Source organism: Pipistrellus hanaki (assembly GCF_964339955.1).
Source record: "Pipistrellus hanaki genome assembly, chromosome: 11".
Classification (NCBI taxonomy): domain Eukaryota; kingdom Metazoa; phylum Chordata; class Mammalia; order Chiroptera; family Vespertilionidae; genus Pipistrellus; species Pipistrellus hanaki.
Genome location: NC_140513.1, coordinates 5,307,775 through 5,334,398, shown reverse-complemented (window position 1 = coordinate 5,334,398; position 26,624 = coordinate 5,307,775). Strand labels below are relative to the sequence as shown.

The window sequence follows — 26,624 nt, the reverse complement described above, 5'->3', positions numbered from 1 at the left end:
GAAGCTGGAATGATCTGAGCAATAAAATAAATAACACAGCATTGGATCATAAGCCAAAGTATAAAATAAATATAGGTGAGTCCATTCTGATATAAACAAGTGATTGGATAAATAAAGGGAGCAGACAATACAAACCTACTAAGCAGAAGAATTCCAAATAATATAGATCATTTGCCCTCAAGAAGCTGGAGCAAGCACAGCTCCATAGCATCTTCCTGGATGAGTTTGAGGTGAAAGTATATTTATGTAACCAATTCGCTATTGATGGGCATTTTCTATTCTTTTTGCTTTATAAACAGTGCAGCAGTGAACCTTTGTACATATGTCCCTCTAAATTTTATATTCATAAGGTAAATATCCTAGGGATAATATAACTTTAACATCTTGAAAAACACATTCAAGTGTTCTTCAAAATGGTCCAATAAATTTATATTCCTCAAAAGTGTCAAAAAGTACCAGTTTCTCCACACTTTTGGTACAATGTATGACTCACAAAGGGTTAGTGTGTTTTCTTTAATACAAAGACCATTTACTAACCAATAGTAAGAGGACAGATGTCCCAATAGAAAGATGGCTGAAGGACCTGAGCAGGTAACTCAGAAGGCAAATAGTACAAGTGACCTATAAATATTTGTAACAAAAATCTGAAAAGAAGGCAAAAAAATGTTTACTGAGCAGTCACAAAAGAAATGAAAAATAGAAACAACGAGATATTATTTTGTCCATTAATTTAGTAACGAAAAAAGAGTTGTAATAACTGGTACATGTGCCTGTGTGTGGGAACACGAATCTGCTCAAACTTGTTGATAGATAAACAAATAGACCTTTTAGAGGCCAAGTTTTTTATATCTGCTTTTGGAAAAAAGGCACACATACTTTTATTCATTCCACCTTACAGGAAGTTTATCCTAAGACCTTAACTAAAAATATGTAAAGATATATATCTATATATGCTCATCACTGCAAACATTTTTTATGTGTTCATCCTCACAGGAGGATATTTTTTCCATTGATTTTTTTTTTTTTTTTTTTTTTTTTTTTTTTAGAGAAAGTGGGAAGGGAGGGAGAGAAGGTGGGAGGAAAAGAAAGAGAAACATTTATGTGAGAGAGATTCATTGCTCAGTTGCCTCCTGAATGAGTCCCGAGTGGGATTGGGAATCAAACATACAACACAGGTATGTGCCCTTGACCAGAGCAACACAGGGAATCAAACCCAAGACCCTTCTGTGTGCGGGCCGGCACTCTAACCATTTAGCAGCACTGGCCAGGGCACCACAACATTCTTTTTTACAACAAAAGAATTAGAAACAACCTACCCAACAATAGGGGATCACCTAATGATGCTACATCCCTAAGATGAAATATTTAGCAGCCGCTAAAAAGCAAGTTGTAAAAGAATATTTATTCACTTAAATAGAAATTCTTGTGATATGGTTAACATACAACGTATACGCTTTTGTATGGAAAGAAATAATCAACAGACACACACCACAGTGGTTATCTTGGTGGTCTGTATGTTGCAAGTGATTCATCTTTTCTGCTTATCTCTGTTTCCCTTGTTTTCTACATTAAGCTTGTCTTAAATTTTGTAGTTAGTAAAGAAAATTAAAAATGTTTAGTCCCTAGTAGGTTTGGCTCAGTGGATAGTGTCTGCCTGCAGACTGAAGGGTCCCAGGTTTGATTCCAGTCAAGGGCACTTGCCTGGGTTGTGGGCTCAATCCCTAGTAGGGGGAGGGTAGGAGGCAGCCAATCAATGATTGTCTCATCATTGATGTTTCTATCTCTCTTCCTCTCCCTCTCTGAAATAAATAAAAATATATTTTAAAAAATATTTAGAACTTCTGATCCTACCTTTGTAAATATCTCCCTTACCTGCCCCTTCTCTTCATCTAGCTCAGGCCCTAGCTCAGGCCTCTCACCTCTCACTTAGACCATTGCACCGACTTCCTGTTGGGTGTTCCTATAAAGGCATCTAGGCTTCTGCTCAGAAGCCTCTGGGACTCTCCTGTGTGTAATTAATTGTCTTAGGTCCTTCTTATCGCTTTGTTTCTCTAGACCCCTACAATCTGGCTTTCACTTCCCTTGTTAGCATCAATCTCCCTCATTATCTCCACTCCACAGCCATCGTGTTGGTCTACTCAGCTCTCCCTGGTCCTGGTGTATACACCATACTCAGTCCTACCTTTACCTGCTGAAAGTCTACCCACCTTTCAACACCTGCCTCCTCCAAGAAGCCTTCTTTCATCATCACCACCCCCATATTCTAGGTCAGGCCACCTTCATCAGTTGCCTCCTCCTCTGGTCACCCCCATACCAGGAAAGCACTGATAGGGTCTGGACTTGCAGTGCCTGGAGCCTGTGCACAGTAAGGGCCTCATGGAAATCTATTGGGTTGAATTGACCTAGAGTTGCTTCCACATGCCATATGCTACAGATCAGAGCCCCCTCTCATGCTCTATAAATATGTGTGATTTTTTGGCATGCAGGAATCTATTAAATTATACAGGACACATAAATGGTCACACGAGATTATGTGGCATAAAAATGTGCATGTATTGAAATATAAGGTTTATGGGTATATCACTTGGTATCCAGAATATATTCCTTCCATAACTGGCTAGTAAACATTTGAGTCTGAACTTAATTTTAGACAATTCCTTGGGAAAAAATGATTCTATGGAAACCAGGGCATGTCCTGGAACCAACCACAGATAATTATGCAGAGAAAACTTTTCTATAATATTCCTGCTTAATGTGAAAAGCAGAGTTTTGATTCTTGGTTATTCTTTCCTTGGAAAGGGCCAGTACTTCAGGAAAGAGGATACATTTGGTTGCAGCAGTAAACATGCTTTGTTAACTCTAGAATATTCTTAACTAATTTTTGCTTAGTAGAATTTAGTGGTTTTCAATGCTCCACCTTCCTTTGAACCCCATACACTGTCCCGGCTCCCCACCTTTCTCTGGAGAGCTTCCTTGCCCTCTTGGCCTCTGTGCTCTGCAAAGAGCCGTGGCAGCAGTGAAGCCTCAGCCAGAAAGCTGGCCACTCCCCAGAGCTCTCGGCATGAAGCCCCTCTGTGTCCTCAGAGGTGTCATGCGGGTCATCTACACATGGGAGATGACTCCGGGGTTTGGGGATGTTGGTTTATGTGAGAGGTCAAGCATGAGTGATGTTCTGAACCAGAAGTACCAGGATGCTCTTTGGCATCTGCTGTCTCCACAAAAACATGTCCTTGATGTGCATTGCTTTATGGAGCTTTGAAAGATGTTTCTGTGTGATTTTTGTTAGTATTTGTGTAACCCTAACCTAGAAAATTAAACTTGTTACAATTGTGTGAATATTGCTAAATTCTTCTTGTCTTAGGTCTGGCTGAAGATATGGCTCTTATGGGTGGTACTGGCAGTATGCATATCCCTTTGGCCACTTGTCCGTCCATCCGTCCATCCATCTATCCATGGCCTCCCCACATCTGGGATCCGTCTGAGTAGGAATCCTGTCTGACCCATCTCAGAATTCCCTGCAGTGCTTGCCAAGACTCCTTTCTTGGAGGTGCAATAAGTAACTCCCTGGAGGATGACAGAAGTACTGACCTCTCAGCACCACTGTGTGTCGGAGAGGTGGTGCTGAGAGCAGGGGACCCATTTGCCAGGTTGGGTGTCATTAAGGAACCTGAGACCTGACACAACCGTGGGCGATGCTTTCCCAGTTTCCCAACCTCTTGGAAATCCCATTAAAAGTGATGGGCAGGGGTGACATGGGTGGCCCAGCATTTAACAACTTTTCTGGTGTGTATGTGTGTCTTTGTATTTGACTCTACAGGTCAGCTTTTGGGTTGTACGAGAAATTCTAACAGCACAGACTTTAAAAATAAGGGCAGAAATCCTGAGCCATTTTGTGAAAATAGCCAAGGTAAGCTGTTTTTCTATTTATTTTTTATTTTTTTAATCCCCTTTCCTTTCTTTCTTTGTCTCAAAAATGTGGATCCCTGCCCAGATTGCGTGGCTCAGTGGTTGAGCAACGACCTATGAACCAGAAGGTTAGGGTTCAATTTCCAGTCAGGATACATGCCTGGGTTTCAGGCTCGATCCCTAGTGTGGGATGTGCAGGAGGCAGCTGATCAATGATTCTCTCTCATTATTAATGTTTCTATCTGTCTCTTCCTCTCCCTTCCCCTCTGAAATCCATAAAAAAAATTTCAAAAAAATGTTTCTTCAATAATCTGGGAGCAGCTGTGCTCTGGGTCCGCCCAGGCAGGGTTCAGATAGGGGGCTGTGACCTGACATCCCCAGACAGAGGCAGCTGGGAGACCGACCTGGATGCCCACTCGGCTCCCAGCCACCTCTCACTTCACCCCCCCCACCCCCCACGTTGTCAGCATGCTCCTCCTCCCTGTGATTTTGGCAGCCAGCTATTCTCATTGGCCTTTCACACTACCCCTGGGATCCATCCTCCTCCTCCTTCAGATTTAGCCAGGACTGGGTTGGTGAATTTACTCAGCACTGATTTTTGTGATGCCATCACATCCTGTAGATTTGTCCCCAGTCAGCAAAGCTCACCCACCCATCCTGAGCTAAGACCTGGGCCGGACGACCCTGTTGCTCCCACTCCCAACTCCTGCCTCACGGGTTCTGTCCTTGTCAGTAGTTGGGTACCGGCTCATGTCTGCCTCCCACCTTTCCCCTCCTCTTGCCTCATCTCTTTCAGCCCTGCTGTGGTCCTAGGGGCCTTTCTGAACCACTCTCATCACTTACACAGCCCTGCCTCCTCCTCCCCACACACTTCTCCCAGCCTCCAGCTTACCTGACCGGCGGAACACTGTTCTGCCTGGTCCACTCCTTGCTTCATCTCCCCACCCCATCTCAGGCCAGCTAACCTTTACCGAGGCTCCTCAGCAGCCAGGCACCGCAACAGGAGCTTTAGGGAAATGCTCATAGTCGATGTCACATGATTACAATCCCATTCCCAGAGGACTGAGGGGAGGCTAGCGAGGGGAGTGTCCATGCCCAAGGCCCACAGAATCCGTGGAGCATGCCTTCTGGGGAGCTGCTCTCCTGCCCCCTCTCAAGGAAGGTTAAGGGCATCCATCTGTGAAGTATGTGTGTTAGGGGCACTGTTATGTCCTGTGTGTCTGAAGTACTTGGACCAGCTGGGCTTCGTGATACTTGCTGTTAGCGAGTTTGTGCTGGGCCTCGTGAGAAAGTGCGATTACGTCCCAGCCCACCTGGTGCTTTCCATTTAGAAATGAGTTTATGGTCCCCACCCAAGGGGCCTAAAGAGATCCCTTTTAACCTCTACCATCTTCTGATGGTGGACCGCCATGCTGTACGGTGCCTTGGGAATGTGCTTGTGCAGGCCCCTCCTCCTCTGGGCCTCGGTTTCCCATCCATACAAGGAAAGGGGTGGACTGGATCATCTCCCAGTGCAGTGGTCACCCACTGCTGGTCTGCAGACCACTGGTGGTCTGTGAAGTCCAAAATATTGGCGACTGTTGTCCCAGAGCACCTTCAGCTCTAAAGAAACTGTGTGACATGCATAGTAATTCAATTCATACTACGGAATTCTGTTCACACAGAGAATCTGTTATCCCACAGCAGGAAACAGTTAGAGAATGTTACAAGATGTGTGAAGCGAAGTATGAGCAGTGTGGTAAGAGAGAAATCTCCAAGTAGGATCAAAGCCATGAAGACTAGTATGAGGGCTTTCCATTTATTTGTCCATTTCACTAGGCCTTCTGGGTGCTGAACTAGATACTGGGGATGTGATGACAGGCATGATTTTGCCCCGGCCCCCAGGGAGCACAGTCCAGTGTGCTGAGGAGAGGCACAGACTGTTGAGGGTCAGACGGTGGGGTCCCTAGACTTGGGAACATGATCAGGAAAGACATAGTAGAGGCAGTAGCACCTGAGCTTAGAAGTACCGAAGACGAGTGACGGGATATGGGAGGACAAGTCTTCCTGACAAAGAATGAGCAGCCCACATCACTGTGAGTGCTGACCCTGGCGTTGGGCCCTGGTCTAGGCCAGTGGTCGGCAAACTCATTAGTCAACAGAGCCAAGTATCAACAGTACAACGATTGTAATTTCTTTTGAGAGCCAAATTTTTTAAACTTAAACTTTTTCTAATGCCACTTCTTCAAAATAGACACCCAGGCTGTGGTATTTTGTGGAAGAGCCACACTCCAGGAGCCAAAGAGCCGCATGTGGCTCATGAGCTGCGGTTTGCCGACCACAGGTCTAGTCAGTTTCCATGCGCCGTCCCAGGTAGCAGATGGGCCATGACTTCCTATTTTAACTAAGAGGATGCTAAGGCTCAGGAATAGTGCTCGAAGCGGTGACCTGTGCCAAGGACATACAAGGAGTGGGTACCTGGAGTGGGGGTGGGGTCGCCCCGGAGATCCTGCTGCTAACCCAGGTTTCATGGACTCCGAGAATGAGACTGGAACCCCAGTCCTGTTAGCAGGCTTCCCTCACTTAAAACCAGGCCCAGAGCCATTACATTTTTCCTCACTTACTCTTGACTGTGTCTCCTTCTGCTGCCCTCCATGGCAAAGAACTTGTCTGAGTCTGAATTGAATCCAAATGTTCTCACTAATTTGGAGTCTGGTTCAGAGGAGCATGGTCAAGTGGCTGGAAAGCCGGAGCTCTGCCCTGCTGACCGAGGCGGGTTATGCACACTAATAGCGCCTTTCCTTAGCCAGGTGATCACCAAAGACCCACGCTGATGTTGGCGGCCAGCTGAGGTTTCAGTGCACAAAAGCCAAAAGCCTGCTGGGACTGTTCAGATTTGTTTTAAAAAAAAAAGAAAGAAAGAAAGAAAAGAAAAGAAAGAGAAAAAAGAACATAAAGGGCATTATCAAACCTTCTCCTGAGCCATGTTTCTGTCCAGCAGTCAGACTAGTCAGCTTATGAAATTTTGCAAATGTTGTAGCTGCAAACTCACCTTGTGGCAATTTGAAAGGAAAAGAGCATATGGTTTCTATGAACTTCCTAGAACTACATTTTCTACACGAGATATTTTTAAGTGCAATTGAATTTCATAAATATGACAACATTTGGTAACACTTGAGCATGTTTTCGTTCTGTTGTTTATAGCAGCAAAATAATCTGTTCCATATCTTTCCTCCCCCCAGAAACTCCTAGAACTCAACAACCTTCACTCTCTCATGTCTGTGGTGTCGGCATTACAAAGCGCGCCCATCTTCAGGCTGACAAAGACCTGGGCTGTAAGTGAATCCTCCTGAGTCTGTTCCTTTGATTTTGGCTGTCACTTCAGCGCTGAAGCTCTTCATTCCTTCAGCCCCAGAGGCTTTCCCTGCCTGTCCGCCCTGTGCCAACAGCAGGGGACGCCTGGGCTCAGGCACTGCCCCTGGCACCTTCTCTCCTTCGGTGGCCTCAGGAAGTTGGGAGGACACCGACGTGGATGAGTTTGGAGGCCCCACAGAGGGGACCTGCCTCTACCCTACCATGTCCAGTGTGACGGCCGGGTCAGCGGCACGACTCCTGCCCTCCGCTTGGCTGGTATTCGTCTCTGGCGGGCGCCAAATGGCGCTTGGCTGCGTCTCTGGGCTGATGGTTTGCAGCTGCTGTGGGTTGCTGGCCATATAGCTTGGAGTTTCTCTGGAGAAACCTGTGACCCTCCTGTAGGGAAAACTGCTTTTTTTCCTGAAGGCCATGGATAATTTCAGCCCAGAGGTGGAGTCTGATAGTTATATAATTGAGTCTGTAGGAAAGTTTTTCTGCTATAAAAATATCTCAGACCTCTTTATCCTCCTTAGCTTGGCACGGTGCCTGACACGGGGAAAGTAACAGCTATTTCCATAGCTCGTTAGCATTCGCCTCCTGGCTGCCTGGGCCAGGGTCTCACAGCTACGCAGCCCAAGCCTTTCAAGACCTGTTTATGTCCCACGGAACTGCAGGAAACGCTATGGAATTGTCAGCTGTGCTTCTGCAACTCATTTCCGACCTTCTCCCTGCCAGCCTGTGGGGCTGGGTTCTGTTTCACACTTGGCCAGTTCCAGGGTTTTTAGGGATTATGTGTAGGTGATCAGATTTGAGCCTTGCTGCTTTAAAGTGCAATTTTCCATAGATCTAGCTCTAGCAAAGTCGGCGAGGAGTGTTAGCTTAGACTCAGAAACCTGGGTTTGTGTTCAGGTGCAGTGCAGAGCGTGACTCCTGTGGGACTCGTTTCCCATATCTCCTCAGCGAGGTTGGCCCAGGGTAGCGGTTTTCCATCGCTGCTCTTGGAGCCCCAGGGGTTCCCTGGAGCTGCCGGGGTGAGGGTGCCAGGGCCTGGGGGAGAAGAGGGAGGGTGCCAAGCAGACAGAGGGGCACTATTTCTTGCAGAGCAGCTCTGTTTGTATCAGTTTTGTGTACCGGCTTCTGGGTGAATTCAGTAGAGCAATGGCTTTGGAGATGGAAAGCAAGTTTGGAAGCCGCTGGTTTATGCAGTAGCTGCCAGCCCTGTGATTCCCTAACTCCATCTGAGCTGGAAGCTTTTTTAAAAAGTTGCTTGGAGAGTCTTGTTGAAATGAATTTTCCATCATGTAGATGCTGTTATTGTTTCTTGGACTGCTGGGAGCTATGTGTGGACCCAGAGGAGTGAACGATGAGTCTCACAGTGCATAGACCTTACTGTCAGCGGTATTGTGGCTCTTGGTTATGGTTGTGAGGGCTGTCGGGAGTCTCACAAGCCACCACTGACGCACCTGTCCTGCTAGTGTGGACAATGGTGTGCACAGATCATTTGGGAAACGGAGAAGGCCAAACCCATTATCTTTTCCCTTCATCCTGATCACCCAGTCCAGAGGAACCGAGACTGTACTGTATCCCTGACACTCTCCATACCTGTCCTTACTCAGCATGTGGCACATCTGCTCTGAAGTTTTGTTCACAGGTCCGCCTCTTCTCTGCCTGCCTGCCTTCACGATGAGACCTGATTTTCACCTGTATCCCAGGTGCCTGGCTGAGTATGCACTTATTGTTTGAATTTTATGTTTATTGTGCTGAATTGAATTCTTCTCTTGCTCCTGATTTCTGATAATAAGATTAGCCATAGAAATATAGCCCTCCCCCACATGCCCCTTGATCTGGTCCTGGTGAGACCCCTGGCCCAAGAGCAGGGAGAAGCAGGGGCACCACGGCACTGCTGCAGTCTTTATAGACTTCATTTATCAGAAAAGGAAACTGAGGCCCAAGAGGCACAGTGACCTGTCCAAGATCACAGAGTCCGTGGTGCAGAGCCTGGCCTTGCTGGGCCTCTGAGCCCATGTTTTTGGCCAGTGTGCCAGATGGGTTGGCAGTGACGGAGCTTGGTGTTGGAACCAGGGTGAGTGCAGGCACTCTTGCTGTTGGAAATGGGTCTGGAGAAGGGAGGCTGGTTCCCTGCCCTGGGGACAGGGCAGCCTGGCTCCCTGGCGTTGCTCTGAAACCCTGGGTATCTGGGAAATGGGCAGAAGTGAGCTACGGGTGTGGGAGGAGACCTGTCACCTGGTTGCACCAGGGGTGACCACCAGTGAGGACCAGTTGGTCATTAGCTATAGGTCAGGGTAACCTTTTGGCTGGCCCCTGAGTGCCAACAGCTGAATGATCTGGGACAGGATCGAGATTGGCACCAGGCACAGACCTGCACATAGTAACATTAATAAATGCTGACTAGATGTAGAAACAGGGAGGGAATCACCTTTGCTGGCCTGGAAAAATACAGACAGTGTCTGATTTATCTCAGCACTAGGGCCACTTTAGAATATTGGCTGCCTCAAAGCCATGAGGCCTTAGAAGCTGTATCAGCCAATTCTGATTTCCTGAGTACACATTACCGTTTGTACTTATTCATTCTGCAAATCAAATATTTATTGAATGCCTCCTCCATGCCAGGCCCTAAAGCTCTGCTCAAGGCCCCTGTCTTCATGAAATTTTTTTTAAATGTTATTCAGAGGAGACAGACATGTTATTGAGGGAGAATAAACACATGCCTAGTCTGCCTGGCACAAGAAGTGATCGATGTTTGTTGAATGCATGAAGTAATGAGCAAAGGACTGTCAGATGGGAACAAAATGATCAGAAGACTGAAACAGGAGAATGTAATAGAAACGACCGGGTGTTCAGGGAAGGCCTGCCTGACCCCTGAGTAACAAGAGGAGCCAGCGGTGCCAAGATGAGGGCACGCGCATTTTAGGCAGAGGGCTCAGCCAGTGCAAAGGCCCATGAGGGAAGAAACGCAAAGGGCGCTGGGCAGCAGCACGGTGGGCCAGGAGGAGCTTGCTCAGGATGCCGTGGATGGGAAGCGGAACTAGTCAGAAAGGGCCAGGGCCCAACAGAGCAGCTAGGTTGTATTCTAAGTGTAGAAAAGGGTTTTAAACAGACGACATGATCTGGTTCACAGTTGCTTTTGTTTTTTAATTACTGTTGCTACTTTGTGGAAAACAAATTGAGTGGGAGACTCTGGAAGGGGCCCACAGTGGGAATGGGGCTTCCTTAGGATGTTAGGGCAGAATCCAGGAGAGAGACAATGCTGGCCCAGAGGAGGAAGTGGCAGTGGACATGGAGAACAGGAGACTGATAGGGAAAGACAGGGTTGGCAAGACTTGTGATGGATGAGATGTTGGAGATGAGGAAAAGAAAGGAATGAGGATGTGTCTTAGGTTTTGCACTTGAACAACTGGGAAAATGGTGAAACTTGGTCCTAAGAGGAGACTGACTTATTCATGAGTGACCTGTGGGTATGGGATTCCTGGAGAATGGGTGAGTCACTCCTCATAGTAATTAGGATCATGTGCTATACACATACACACGCACGCGCACACAAACACACAGAGCTTCCTCTGTGCACGTTCCTATTATGATTCACTCTTTCCTACTGAATTGATCCAGAGATTTTTACTCATCAGCAGCAAAGTGAAAAGTGATGTTTCTGGCTGGTAGGACATCTCAGTTGATGGGCCAGGAGGCCTGGTCTGCAGGGTGGTGGCCTGGAAAGGGAACTTCTGGGAATGGGGCTCTCTCTCCCAGACATCTGGGAGCACAGGGTCATGGAGCTGCAGGTTTGGGAATGGCTACTTTGAAAATATCCTAAGGAGGCAGATGTGTTTGTATTTCATCCAGGAAGTTTCCCACTCTGATGTTGAGAAGGTGGTGACAGGCATGGGCTGTCTGTTTTAGGCTTTCCCAAGCCTTACGAGGTGAGACGGTGAGGGGTGAGGAGATGGAAGGCAGAGGAGACCAACGCTTGCACTCTCCAGGTGCTCCTTTCCCAGACATTCTTCAGTGGCTCTGCCTGCACTGCCTCTCAGAAGCTCCCGACCATGGATTCTGCTGACTCCGCCACCCTCATCTCTCTTGACATCGTCGCAACATTGGACACTGTTTATCACCCTCTTCTCGAAAAATCTCTTCGCTTGGCTTGGTTCCCTTCCTGCCCTCCTGGCAGTGGGCTCCTCCCCGCCTGCTTTTGTTCCTCCCTCCCCCCTGATGTAAGTGTTCTGGAGGCTCTGATCCCAGTTCCCACCCTCCCCGATCCATTTCCGGTCCCTCGGGGATGTCACTGGCTTGGAAAGCTTCAGGCATCACCTCTGTGCCCCAGCGGTGGCTGCCTCCTTCCTCTCCCGGCCTCTCTCCGGAGCCCTGGGCCCGCGTTCCCACGCCTGCCCCACAGAGCCCTCTGCTCACATGTTCCTTTGACAGCTCACACTTGGCATGTCTGAAATCCAACTTTGGTTTCCAGGAAGTGACCGTGGGTGCCAGAAGCCTCTCTTAGCAGACTGTTTTGGACTTCGAGGCAATATGGCAGACTGAGTTGATAAGGAATAAGTTTCAGCCTCCCAGTTGCCTGCTCCAAACACACAACACACGCTGGAAAAAATACAACCAAAATAAAAACCAGGAAGCAATGCTGAGCCAGAGCTAAGGAAGGGAAGTCATTTTGCGCTAGAAATAAAGATGCTCTCAGAGTCGACACAGTTAGCCGTTAGGTGAAATGGCCGAGGCCCTTGCAGGGGGTTGGGGGTCTAATGCCTGCACCGGGAGGAGAGGCCAGACTGCAGCCTCCATGGAATTCAGCTCCCAGAGGAATCAGAGAGCCATCCATGTCCCCTGTCAGAAAATATCTGTTCATCTGGGAAGTCCCCAAGGGAGCATGAAAGGAAAATGTCACCTTGAAGAAGCTTTCATGCTGGCCTGTATGTCAGGTGTCTATGGACTCTGAAGACACATGACCTGATTTTCTGAATTGTCAGGGGACCCCAGGTCAAGAAATGAGGGGCTGTGTGGACTCTTGAAGCATACATCTTGGCTCAGCCCTACACCTACCTCTATGGTAAAGATTAAATGAGTACACTTATGAAAAAAACAGCACACAATATGTTTAGAATGACATCTGGCACATATTATAGTAAGGGCCCTTGGCAAACTTCTCTTCAGGGATCAATCTCAACCTCCTGGCTCTACTCTTAGGGTCGCCGTGAGTGGAATTTTAAAAAATGAGCAGTTTTCATTGGAAACACCTAATTGTCATACAAGATTATATATTCTGTGCATATGTATGCATGTGAATGTATGTTTGTGTGTGTATGTGGTATACATGTAAACTGTTACAGGATATTTTTTTAAAGGTAAAATCAGCGCTTATACAAATGCAAAATGAACACTCATCTAAGTTTCAACTCATTAATTAGTGAGAGAACTAGCAATGTATTACAACTGTATCAAGGAGAACCCAGAGTGCTTATAGTCAGGTAAGGAATGTTGAAATACTTTTTTAAATGGACACAAAACTGTTAGTATTCCCAGGGTGATAAGCAGGCATTCCATGACACAGTTTGCCTTTCTGTGGACTAGAGTTGCTTGCAGTGGAACATTTTCTGCAAGTGAACTTTTATCTGTGCAGAGTTTAAATAGCCTTAGTCAAAGACACATACAGACAGATGACCGGGATGCCTACAAAATGTCAAAGCCACAATTTTTCTTATTTATGGCATTCTCCATTGCATGTAATATTTTATATTATATATATGACTTTGTGGCTTATTTTTCAGAAACTGATAATTTGTATCTAAAGAGGTGGAAATTGCCTTTTAAAAATGCCCTAGTTTCATCCCTTATTTATTCCACACTCCGTCTGTGGAATCCATCGGTCCATAGATTAGCCACAGCACTAAAAATTCTTTCCATACCAACAGTAGACACTGGAATTAAAGCAGGATTTTGAGCCAGTTTTACATATTTGAAGCAGCAGGCTCTTTGTTGAAAAACATTTCCACGTATCAAGAAATATTCTCTCAAGGCAATGGGACAAGATACCAAAGTCCTCATAAAGAGGATTTGGAGGGACTTTTATTTTTTCCTTCATGGAGACAGTTTCCAGATTTGAACTGTTTACCAGAAGAAGGGGGGTTTTCATTATTAGTCAAATACAAGTGCCACATACAGACTCTCGGAGTCTGGTAGAGGAAATTTCCAAAAGCAACACTTCTTCAGGTATTTGATCAAGGTTTGTGGTCTTCCTGGCTTTTGACCCCTGTGGTTTATGAATCCCTGTAGTCCCTTGCAGCTGACACTTAGCACCATGAAATTTATTTAAAATTAATATGCAAGAGTTGATTTTTACCTTGCAATGTTAGTTCACTTTGCATATGTGGTTATAGCCCTTTCTCAATTCTAATGTTCTCTATTTCTGCTTTTTGCCTTATTTGTAGAGGTTTTACCTGTTCTACTAATATTTTATATAAATTAGATCTTGGCTTTAGCTATCCTTTCCATAGGTTTGTATTTAGTTTTTTTAACATACCAATTTCTGATTTTATCTATTAATCAGTTTCTTACCCCCACTTTCTAGTTTCTTGAATTGAATGTTTAATTGATTTATATTCTTAGTTGTTTAATTATAAAAGTTTAAAACAATGAGTTTTCTCTAAATATAGTTTTGGCCTCTTCCCATAGTTTAACAGAGAGTGGTTTCATTATTTGTGGTTTTTAAATAGTCCATAATTGTGGCTTTCCCCCCTTTTACCCAAGAATTATTGAAGTGTTTTTCAAGGGGTTAGATTTTTAAGTTATCATTGTTAGTTTCCTTCTTTTACTCAACAAACACTCAGGCAGCCTCTCCTCTGTGTCGGGAACCATACAGCTGCAGGAATAGTAGAGGGAATACAGCCTGCACAGCCACTGCCTCATGGGCTGGTCAGTCCAGTGAGATACAGACGGAGCCACACAATTAATCACAATCACAATGAATATTATGGAAGAACATCTCAGGGTGCCCCACGACTTCTAAATTTGACTACAAGTGAGGTCTGTTGTATTTAGTGAACGTCCCCTCAAGCTTATTTCCTTACCTCTTTTACTGAACGTGAATGCTTTTAGTATCTCTTTGACTCAGGTAGGCGAATAATTTATTTTCTTGCACAAATACCTAATGGTTTCTTCCTGGGGCTTCCTATAAATTCTAAAATCTAAAGGACCCTCAATTCATATGGGGTTTTTAGTTTATGGCTGTACTTGTAATAAAACTTTAAAACATGTATAAGTAAATGCTGTTATTTTTTTGAATGAACAAACGATATTTAAAAAATTAAATCTTAAAATAATTTTTTGGCATAACCCATGCACATTAATTTTAAAAACCACTAAGTAGTGAAAGGCTTAGTGAAGCAATGAGCACCCATCTCTTCATGCTTCATTCATTCCCCAGAGGCAAGCACTTAGCTGTTAGCTGGTTCTGCTGGTAGTTTCTGCCACATTCCCACCAGTGTGCTTTTGCTGTAGTTTCTTGATCCATTTATTTTTGACAGTATTGGGTGACTTGTTTGTATGATAGATGCTGGTTTAGTTTTCCTAATCTTCCCTCATTCTTCACACTCATGTTACGACAGTTAAATCACTTGTTAAGTGAGTATTTCATGTTTTAATTATTAGGGATGTGTAAGTAGGGTTCTCTGTAATCAAGTAATAAACTATTAAGGACATGTCCTTTCTGGAATGCTTCTTTGTTTTCCTAGAATTCTAACTCCCTTTAAAAAAAAAAACCTCTTACACTAGCTTCCTTCTATCTAGCAGATATTACACATACATACCACATACAGACACACACACACACACACACACACACACACACGACCCTTGTACAATGCAAGTTCGAATTGGACAGGCAGTTCAATTGACCTGCGAAGTTTAAGCCTGCATTGTCCAAGGGTCAACTGTATATGTAGATATAATATTTTATATATAATACATTACATTGTAATATTATAGATTTTTAATATTACATTTTAAATATATAGCATTATAATAGAGTTTAATATGTTTAAATTTTAAAATTTATTTTTATGATATATAGTAAATATATATTTTTCCAACAAATGTGAGGTCCTATCAGGTTTTTATGGCAACTTCTCTTTCTCTGGACACATCTCCCAGATGTGGACCAGTCATTCTTAAGGCCTGCTGTTCATCTGTCATCCCAACAAATCCCTTTACTGCTCCTGGATTTTTCCCACTGTTTCCTATATCCCATGTCTTCCTGAAGTTGGTTTATTCCTTTATTTTGCTAGAGGAAGTTCTTAAGTAGTTTTTAAATACATGATTGGGAAATAGATGTTCTGAGCTTTCCCATGTCTTCTATCATCCTATGCATTATTATTCAGAAGTCTGATGCTACCCTGACTTTCATTTGTGGGCAGAGAGGAGAGAGAAACCTGGAATAAACATTTAAGGATGAGAAACTCACTAAAGGATGGAGCAGACGAGTGAAGCTAACCAGATCCAGCCCTTGGGAGTGTGAGTGTGGGGGGTGGGGGGTGGTGGAGAGTATGTGTACAGAGGCAAGGTCCACAGGGGGAGGTGTGCACTGGAGGAACTCTGCTTTCAATTTAGGAAGCAAGCAAATGTGACTGCCTTGGTTGTCCCACTCTACCAGAGAAGCCCAGTTCATACTGACTTGAGAAATCTGCAGAGCGATTTTCGGGGACATCCTCCAGGGCTCTAAGCTCAGATTGGCCTGGTCATAGCCATGTCAGGACACAGATGCCATGCTTTTCACCTCTGTGGTGCCACGCATAGAGGTACTCGATAGGCTGGGCAAATTTGATAAATATGGAAGAGGATTTGGGCAGTTTCCCAGCTGGGTCCAGAGAGCCAGTGCTATGGGCACTGGGCATCAGCATGGGTCAGCTGCAGTGAAGTGAGGGTTCTAAGTTGCATTAATAAAGAGATGACCTTCTCATCAAGAGGATGAGGGACCTGCCAAACTTTACAATGGGGCAGTTCATAGCTAGAGGGTCTTGTTCTGATCTGGGTGTATATTATTCACTTAGTGACTTTCTCATCCTTAAGTGTTTATTCCAAGTTCCTCTCTCCTCTCTCTCATCCATAATTTACTTATTATTTGTCTGGGTTCTTGGTCTCTATTTACTCATCATGTTGCTATAATAGGCATCTCTCCTCTGTGAATTGAGTTCCCCAAGGATACTCAGACTGTGATTATGAACCTGAAGCAGAGGCAGTAGTCTTGGCCCCATCTTTGTCACTTGGCTTGGTGAAGAACAGATGAGTTGTATTTTATGGTGCTTTACAAATAGCAAATGGGGGATGGTGTTATTTCCTGTCCATTTGTTAATGTGATGAATTACAGGCTCAAATTAGCAAGCCAGCTAAGCAACCGCTGTCCCTAGCATCTGTGTAGCGTCCCCACCCTGACATGTCCTGGATTTCTCAATAGGAAAAAAACAACTTGCTATTTACTCTCTAACTTGTTCAGCTCCGGGACCTTCCTTTTAGCTTATTCTTTTACTGCTCCTCCTTGAAGTCCTTACACTGCCACGGCTCAGCTGGGTTGTCACACAGCTATGTCCTCTGTGGGTCCCAGAGGCTGAGGATCAGGGAATTGGGTAGGGCCTGCCCATGGCAACCCAGGCTCCCTGATTTACCAGACATGGCCTGAGTCTCGGATTTGCAGACCTAGGTCTTGGGAACTGGCCTGCACAGTTCTAAAACATAAAGGGATTACTTCAGTTCTACAGGCCTGCTTTTCCTGGTGCTGGATGTCCCCTGGTCCTGTTCCTCTGCTCTTCGCTGTTTGATAGGCATTGACCACTGGCCTACCTCAGTCTGACGAATGTGGCAGGTCTGCTGGTCCAGGTCCTTGCACAGATAATTGGGGTCTCAACACCAAACTTGGCCAAGGACGCTCTAGGACCAAGTTCCCTCTCCATCATACTCCTGGACTCAGCCATTGATCGCAAATCCCAGAGGCACAGGGTCCTGTGCCAAAGCCAGCTCTCTCCCAGTGACCTCACTAAGACCCTCTTTTTAAGCCTGTTCTCCCAATGTAGACTCCTCTCCTCAAGGAGACGTGTTGCCATTTCCCTGGCACTAGACCTTGACCTGGGACATGCATGATGACCAGGTTTCCATGCCTTTGTTCCAAAAGCCTCCTATGCACATTGAACCACTCTTTTCCTGGTGACTAACTCTACACACCAGAGATCTCAGTCATAAAGGATCTCGCTTCTCTAATTTCTGGCCTGTGGATACCTGTTCCTCCTATATTTTCTCAACTAAGTCATCACTTAGATGACTGCATATGGATAAAAAGCTTGGCTTCTTTTTAATTAAAATACCATAACCAGTGTCAATATGACCCAGACATAGACTATAGGGAATCTGGCTGTGGCACAGCACACACAGGTGAATCGTGTGAAATTTCCTGGGGCTTTCCGCAGTGGCAGAGATGCTGAGGAGAGAGCCAGTAGCTTTGGACTCAGGGAAAGAGGCTGATGTAGCTGTGCATTACTCTGGGACATGGAACAATTTGCTTTACACTCTGGGCTCCTTGCTGTTGTAGGGTCTGTGCATCATGGAGGCAGGTGCTGTGCAAGGGGCTCTGGCATCATGTAGGACAGTGGACCAGGTAGCTTCAGAGGCTGTCTTCCAGGTGTGAGAGCCTACCGAGGCCATGGAACGTCCCATCTCAGCACGAAGCTGCCTCTTAAACCCTTTAGTTGTGCTCAGGATTCAGCATAGCGCAGACATGCCATTTGGATGTCTCCTTTTAATCTTTGCCCACAGTTGTTTTTTCTCTTTAGCTTCTTCCGGTTTATTTCTCTTCTTTCTCATACATATGTGTTCTTCTCACTCCAGCTTTTGAATCGAAAAGACAAGACCACCTTTGAGAAGTTGGACTACTTGATGTCTAAAGAAGATAATTACAAGCGGACTCGGGAATACATCCGAAGCCTGAAGATGGTTCCCAGTATTCCATATCTAGGTAGGAGTCCGGATCAGTTATTATTTATTAAGAAACCTGCTCGGTACCAAATAAGATGTTTTGTAGTTTCTAGTTGAGAATTTTCCAGGAAGCAGCAGCATGGGCCATGGATACAGAGGTGATTAATTGGCTGGCTCCTTGGCTTGAAATAGGTTGATGATACTTCCCAAGGATGGAACTTTGATGAAGGCCTTGACACAGGGATATTCTGCTTCTCACACAGTGTCCTGTGGATCCCAAGCCTCCCAACCTGCAGCCCAGAAAGGTCACAAGACTCTCACTGGTTCATCTGTACCCTCCCAAACTGAGGGAACGCAGGCCCCAAAGCCTCTGTTTTGGTTCTCTGGACATTATTAATGTGTGTGTGTGTGTGTGTGTGTGTGTGTGTGTAAATCCTAACCCGTGGATATGTTATTGATGTTTTAAAAATTGATTTTAGAGAGAGAGAGGAAGGGAGAAAGAGAAAGACAGAGAAACATGGATGTGAGAGAGAATCATCGATTAATTGCCTCCCCTATGCATCCCGACAGGAGATTGAACCAGCAACCTAGCTATGCGGTCTGATCTGGAATTGAACTGGCAACCTTCTGGTGCTTGGATGACGCTCTAACCCACTTAGCCACACCAGCCAGGGCTTTGTACTAATAAAATTAAAATAATGATTATTGATTCTTCTGATTAGAAAATAATATACATTTATTGTAAAAAATTAGGAAGAAATTTACTATAATTTGTTATCCCACCTACAGATAATCTTGTTTTGCTTCATATCATTTAATTTATTTGGTTGCATTTAAAAAATATATGTTTATACTATTGTGAACATGTAATATTATTACCTATATTTTTATACTGTGATTCAACCCCATTAACTCTAATTTTATGAAAAAATATTTTTATCTTTTTATGATCTAAAAACAAGGGAAAATAAGGTTTTGTAGAAGTGACCTCTAAGCCGAAGACGGTTTGGCTCAGTGGTAGAGCGTTGGTCTGCGGACTGAAAGGTCCCAGGTTCGATTCCGGTCAAGGGCATATACATTGGTTGCGGGCACATCCCCAGTAGGGAATGTACAAGAGGCAGCTGGTCGATGTTTCTCTCTCAATTACGTTTCTAACTCTCTATCTCTCTCCCTTCCTCTCTGTAAAAAATCAATAAAATATATTTTTAAAAAAAGTGACCTCTAATATTTTCAGGGATCTAATGCATTTTGCTGGACATATGTTTTCGACAACTTCAAAATTTCTTCCATAAGCATGGTTAATTTAGATTTTCTAATTCTCTCAAAGCCAATTTGGAAAATTGAATTTTAGTAGAAAATTGTCCATTTGATCCAAGTTCTAAAAATGAGTAGCATAGCATTTTTTCCTCATTTAATTTTTGTGACCATAGAGTTTTATATGATATTCTCTTAAAAATTTTAACCTCTGGTGGTTATATATGCTTTGTATTCCTAATAGTGTGCATTTTCCTTTCCTCTTTCTTTAACTTGTTTTGCCAGGGGTATATCTGTTGTCTTTCCGAGACTTTGTATTTATTTGTCAGGCACATTATCTTGCTTTCTGATTCATTGTGTTTGTCAGTTTAGAGGTGCTTTCTCTCCACATTCTAATCCTCTGAAATTGGGAAGCATCTTTCCATTGATGGTTACAGAGCATGTGACATTGCTTAATTGACAGCAGTTTTTCTTATACATAAAATAATGGTTCACCTTATAATATATGACATCCTAAATTTGATGAAAAATGGAATTTCTGCTTTTGTCTTTTTTAATGCATTGCTCCTGTTTTCCCTAAATTATTTTTTACATTAGTTTAGAATATGTATTGGGTCGGCAGCTAAGTAATTGCGGATTTTTTAAAGAAAATCAAAGACAATTTTTTCATGGAACTAAATAACTTTATTCTGTAATGTATTGCCCATTTTGATCAATGACCTTTTGCCATCTTTCAGGCAGCATCATAATCCCACGTTCAAAAAACTTCTGTTTTTTATTAGCAAAAAACTGAATCAGGTACGATTTGACATCATCATCATTATTGAAATTTTTACCATTCAAGGAGTTTTGTAAAGATCGAAACAAAAAGTAATCAGATGGTGCAAGGTCAGGACTATATGGTGGATGTGGCAAAACATCCCAACCAAGCTCCATTAATTTTTGCCGAGTGACCAAAGATGTGTGTGGCCTTGCATTGTCATGATGGAATACAACACCTTTTCGATTTGTCAATTCGGGCCGCTTTTCTTCAACTGCATTGTTTAATTTCGTTAGTTGTTCAATGTAGACATCAGAATTGATCGTTCGGTTGGGTGGTAAGAGTTCAAAGTAGACAATTCCTTTGTAATCCCACCAAACTGATAACAAAACCTTCTTTTGATGAATATCAGCTTTTGATGTTGTTTGAGTTGGTTCACCTGGCCTGCTCCACGATCTTTTCCGCTTGATATTGTTGTAAACAACCCATTTTTCATCGCCAGTTATCAGTTGTTTTAAAAATGGATCATTTTCATTACGTTTCTTTAGCAAATCGCAGCTGCTAATGCGTTGCGTTAACTGTGATTCTTTCAGTTCGTGAGGAACCCATGTATCGAGTTTTTGAACATAGCCAAGTTGTTTTAAGTGATTTTCAATGCATGTATGTGATACATGAAGCTTCTCTGCAATCTCACGTGTTGTACTGTGACAGTCCGAATTGATTATTGCTTTGATTAGGGCGTCATCAACTTCAACTGGACGACCAGAGCGTCTTTCATCTTTGAGTGAAAAATCACCAGAACGAAATTTGGCAAACCAATTTTGACACTGCTGTTCTTTTAAGGCTTCGTCACCATAAACAGCACATAACTTTTTATGAGCTTGTGATGCGTTTTTCCCTTGCGGAAATAAAAAAGCAAAATATGACGAAAATGTTCCTTTTGATTTTCCATTTTTCAACGAACGCCAAACAAAAACTACAAAACAGATCAAAAAACTTTTTTTACTGATTAACAGCTGAATAGCCAACTATCAAATACAAAATGTGTTTTACATTTGTACTACGTCTGCAAACCTAAAAATTCAACTGAAGCCATATGTGTGTGAAACCCGCAATTACTTAGTTGCCGACCCAATAAAATATATGCTTTCTAGGTTTTTAAAAATGTTTGAGATTTGTCTTGTGGGTTAATATAAGATCAGTTTTTGTAATTGTTTCCTGGGTGCTGGAAAAGAGGATGTAATTTCTCAAATTGCTATTGTAGTTACTCAATTATAATATTCAAATGAATAATTTAGACCACTTCGTCTCAGGACAGGACTATATGTTGGAATCCCCTTCCCCTGCATTATTGAATAAATAGAAGTTTTTAAAGTTGTAGATTTATTTCACAGTGTCCCCTACAAAGTGATCTTGGTTACATTTATTACTTGCTTTTACTTCTTTGAAATATTTAAGTCTGTGAAATGTTTTATTTTTCCTTTGCACTCATTTTATAAATCTTTAACTACAATATATTTTGGATTTTAATGTTTTAAATTGCTTTGTCTTAGGAGTGAGCCTTGAAAACAGCATTTGTTGGACCCCATATGTGAGACCTGGCCTTTTAATAGGGGAATAAAAGTCCCACATTTATTTCATCTTAGCCATATTATTGGGTTGAATATCATTTTTTGCTCATGTTTTCTCATCCTTTCCTCATCTCCTCTCATGGCTGGCTGTAGACTGTGATGCTTTTCTATGTGGTGACTGGCAGATCCCCTCTCACATCCAGAGATGGAGAGCATGTTGATTGCATAGCTCCAAGCCCACTCCCACTTTGAGATTGGAGGCTAATCAATCAAAAGATGAGATTGATGGTATTGGGATGAGGACAGCCTGGCACAGTCCACTGGTCCCATTAGCAGGTGCTCCAGGGTCATTAGGGGTGGCCTCTTCTCTCTCATGAGAAAACATGAGAACTACCGTGGACTGTCTGCTTTCTCTGTGCCTGGCACTTCGCTAAGCTTTTTAATGCGTTATTGCAGTGAATGCTCACAGTAGCCTAGTGAATAGGCAGGCGCGGAGAGGTTGCCTAGGGTCAAATACTGGAAAGTGGCAGAGCCAGGACTCTTCCCAGATGGTCTGGCTTGAAGCCCTGAGCTTTTAGCACTGCCCTCTCCTGACTCCCCACCTCTCCTGTGCAGGTCATTATTTTCCTCTTCTCCCTGGGGTTGCCACCTGTACGTCCTCTGCCATTTATGACTGTGGATGGCTTCCATCAGGTGCTGTATGAAGTGAGGTGAACTGTGGTACTCTCTGTTCTTGGGCCACAAAGTGGTGCTGCCTGGGGTTCCCGAGGGCATTAGTCCATGGCCTCAGCCCTGGGCAAACTGGATCAATACCATCTCCCCTTTGTGACCCATGTCCCTTGTCATTTGACCACGCATATGTGCCCCAGGTCCCCCCACTACAGACGAGTCCTGTCCTCAGGCCCTGGCCAGAGGCGTGCTGTGCGTCCCCATGAAAGCTCTCATTAGGCTGATAGTGGACAGGTGGCCTGTGCGGCCCTGAGGCCTCTCCATTGCCTCTCTCAGCTGCTGCTTCACGGCAGGTGCTTCCCAAGAGAGTCCGAATAGGCCCCATTCTCCTGCAAGGCCTCCTGCTGCCGCCTCTGAGCCAGCCAGCTTCTCTGCCTCCTGCGGTCCCTTCAGCCTTACAACGGTGCCCTCTCCCCTCGGGCCAATTGCACTGCATTCCACATACCTCAGAATACTCCTGACATATGCAGGAGTCGTAGCTGCCGCAGCTTCATTGAAAAGAGTGAAGCAGGATCCCATTCTGAGTCTCAGTGGGCCCTACATCCAGAGGGCAGCTCAGAGCCCTGCCTGCACGTCTGATTGCCTTGGACAGATGCTGCCAAGCGCAGGTCGTGGTTTCAGTACTGGATTCCTCTTGAAAACCCAACCTGCTTCGGGGATAAGCTTGTTTATCAAAAGAGGAATCATTACATAATTCCTGGAAAGTGCAAAATAGGAAAAAATTGTCTGAAAAAGTTTTTCCCCGGCAGAGTCCTCCCTGTAGGACTTTCCCAGGGGGAGAGGGAGTTAGGCTTGGGGAGTGACTTTGGGTCAGTCCCTGGTATTTCCAGCTGCTTAGCTCCGTGGCTTGAGGCCTTGAATGTCACCTAAGCAGCTATTTGCTTCTCGCAGCTGGTATGGGTTTTACTGGGATGATTCTCCTAAACGTCTGTGGATGTTCTGTGTTAACTGGTCTCCTGGGACTCTTCACCGAGTATCTCTTTCTTTGTGGAAAAATGCCCTCACACAGGACTCGTAGCCCTCACCGTGTGGGTGTGCGTTCCAAGGCCTTTCCATGCAAATCTCCGGCACTGAAAGCTTCGGTACATTGAGTTCCTCATGAAATATAATTTAAAAAACACTAAGAGAAAAACTACACTTAAAAAATAAGACTCTTTGTATCAAAAACTTTCTTTTTAATTACTTCAAAGTATAAAAATACTGGTGGGAAATAGTCATATTGCAGCTTAATTTTATCTGATAGCAACTTGTAAATGTCTAGTTCAGGTTGAAATAATGATAAAAGCAGGCAGAGCTTTGAAGGATGGTTGCACCATTTATTTCTAAATAGCTTTATTGACTTAGAGAATGGTTTTCACTACCTATAATTCCTTCCAGGAAATAGCTAAATAAAATGAGGAATTTAATGCATTTTCAAAGATTTAGAGCTGATTCTAAAAGTATATGCAGTGTGGAAAATTATGATCTCTCAAGGAACAAAAATCAGGCATTCTGACAATTCTAAATAGTAAGAGAACATTTAAACATTCTTGGTAAATTTACTCAGACTTCTAATATGTGAAGTAAATATCTAGAATCTAAGCTATTCATTTTTTTAAAGTGTAAGCCTTTATTTTCAAAGATGAACTTTGAAATTGAAAATAAAGGCAAGTCATTTCTGAGTATAAAATAAGCAGACCCACACTATTAGATTTCTAAAAGGACTTGGAAAGAGAAGGGTCATTGATCACAAAGAAGTGTTTACACTGAGGCTCCGAAGCCCTCAGGACAGTGGGGTGAGAGAAGGGCTCCTGCAGGCCCTTGGCAAGGAGGGGGTGTCTCCCCGCGGTCCCAGCTGATCAGCAGGCCTCTGTCAGGTGATGCACTCCTGGACTCTGGTTCTACTCTGGGGCAGCTCACATCCCAGGTCTGATACAGGCAGTGAACACAAAACCAAAAAGTGAGTTGAGCCCTATGAAGGGAAAGACTAAGGAGTAAACAAAGGGGGGCCGACCCAGTCTCAGGGACCAGGAAGGGCTTTCTGGAGGGAAACTCTAGAGGATGAATAAACGGGGTGAAGGGTGAGAGGTGAGCATGCCAGACAAAGACAGCGGCTTGTGCAAGAACCCTCAAGTGGGGAAAACATGTTTGTTGGAAAAGCTGGCTGGAGGGGAGAGAATGAAGGGGAGAGTGTCATGAGAAGCAGCTGGAGGGAAAGAGGGTGAGATCTCCTGGGCCTACACACGGGGGTGGGAGCTCAGGCTCCGACCCCCCCCCCCAACCCCCCGAGGAGCAGTTGGGAACCGCAAAGCAGGGTATGACCAGACTGGATTTGCATTTAACACCAGTCACTTTGCCTACAGTATGTGAATGGCTTTGAGGAGGTCAGGCCGGAGGAGGGAGGACTGGGAGATGCAAAAGGCTGTGGTGTGCCACTGTATTTCAGAAATGGCTAGGGGGAGGGAAAGCCCTTTAAAAACAGGCCACTTTAGAGCCAAGCCTTGGAAAGACATAAAACAGCTGTCAGGGAGCAGGTCCCTGATGGCTGATGGAGACACATGGCGCTTGCCTGCACTTGGGCTTTGAGCACCGGTGTGTGCATTTGAGCGGTGAGCCCCTGAGAGCCGAGATGAAAGGCAGGCACAGGTGCTCTTGATCTGCTTCCAGCAGATGCTGCCAGCACATCCACCTCCCACATGTGCATCAGAGTGGCTGTTGCCCCTTTGGTGGGGCCACCAGTGCCCAGGACCAGGTTTGATGGCTCCCAAGTCAGGGTTGCCACAGTATTATCCAGCTGTCCCCAAGTTTGCCAGCATTAAGGATAATCCTCTCCTTTAATGCCCAACTGAAAAAATTCCATTCCTCTCGCAGTAAATCCAGCCTCCCCACCCCGCCGCAGCTCCCCACTCCACGTGTTTCCAAGCATCCCCAGGGAATGCTCATTTGTTCCACAGATCCATCCTGGTGCTGCATGGTGCCTCAGCCCTGCCTTTCCCGACCAGTCTCCCGCTGAACCCTGTGGAGCCAAGCTCCTCCTTCCTTAGCTGGGGGAGCACAGCTCATGGGTGGAGAAAGGGGTGTCGGTGCCACAAAGACAAACTGAAGCCGAATTGCAGAATGCCTGCTCTGGAGTCCACGGGCCTTGCCTTTTCTCCTCCTGCCCGATGGCCACAGGCGGCCACAGGCGGCAGGGGCTGGCTTGTTGCCCTTGTTATCCCAGGAGGACCTGTGATCAAGTTTCCCTTTCTCCGAAATGAGGCATCCTCCCCTGGGGCCACTGCCTCTGACTCATCTCAAACGGGCTTCTCAGTCAGCAGAACCATCGCAGACACCCGTGCCCCATGTGAAGGAACCCTTCCCATGGTTCTGTAGAGTGGTCAGCTGCGGTCCCCTACACGTCTCCTAGGAGAGAACTTGGCTTTACTTTTGCAATCTCAGGATTTGTTCCCTTAAAATTTACATTTCTCAGTCTTGCTTCTGAGGCTGGGACTTCATAGTCTTGCTCAATTTTTACAAAAAGTCAGTGAATGTTATTAACATCCCCATTTTATGAATGAACAAAACAAACAAACCCCACCATGATTTGACTTATGACTTACCCAATGTCATATGCCAGGCAATACCAAGTTTAACTCAAGATCTCATGCTCTGGCTGGGGTCCCACCCAGCCTCAGTGTATGCATCTTTCTTTACAATCTCCGTCCCTCCATCTCCATGGAGAGAAGCAGGGTGGGAGGAGAACACGGCGGGGAGGGATGTTTCCTGCATGCGGTGCTGCCCAGAGCAGAGCGCTGTGTCACATTTGTCCCTTCTGGGGCATAGGGAGGGCTTGCATCAGCTTTTCTCTGGGTCACAAAGTTTTGTCTGATCCCCCAAAAGGAGGTGAAAGCATAAGCCCATTTCGTGCAAGAGGAAGTGTGTTTTCCTAGAAGGAATCTGTATGCTCATCAGAGACTGCTCTCTTTGACTTCAGTCTCTGGGTTTCTAATTAGAAAATAATAATAATAATAATAATAATAATAATAATGATGCAACAACTCACGTGTGTTTTTTTCATCATGTGAAAGAAGAGCATTTTAGTCTCATCATCTCATTTAATCCTCCCAACCCTCCTTCCT

General features: G+C 44.7%; 1 protein-coding gene across 11 annotated transcripts in view; it reads left to right on the top strand.

Annotated features, from left to right (window-relative positions):
- Positions 1-26,624, top strand: part of RALGPS1 (Ral GEF with PH domain and SH3 binding motif 1) — a 241,292-nt gene that overhangs the window by 111,269 nt on the left and 103,399 nt on the right. For all 11 annotated transcript variants that reach the window (XM_084898361.1, XM_084898365.1, XM_084898360.1 and 8 more), the window contains exons 6-8: positions 3,818-3,907; positions 7,128-7,220; positions 18,127-18,253. In XM_084898361.1, the coding sequence (XP_084754487.1) occupies positions 3,818-3,907; positions 7,128-7,220; positions 18,127-18,253 (310 nt within the window). The remainder of the gene's footprint in view (positions 1-3,817; positions 3,908-7,127; positions 7,221-18,126; positions 18,254-26,624) is intronic.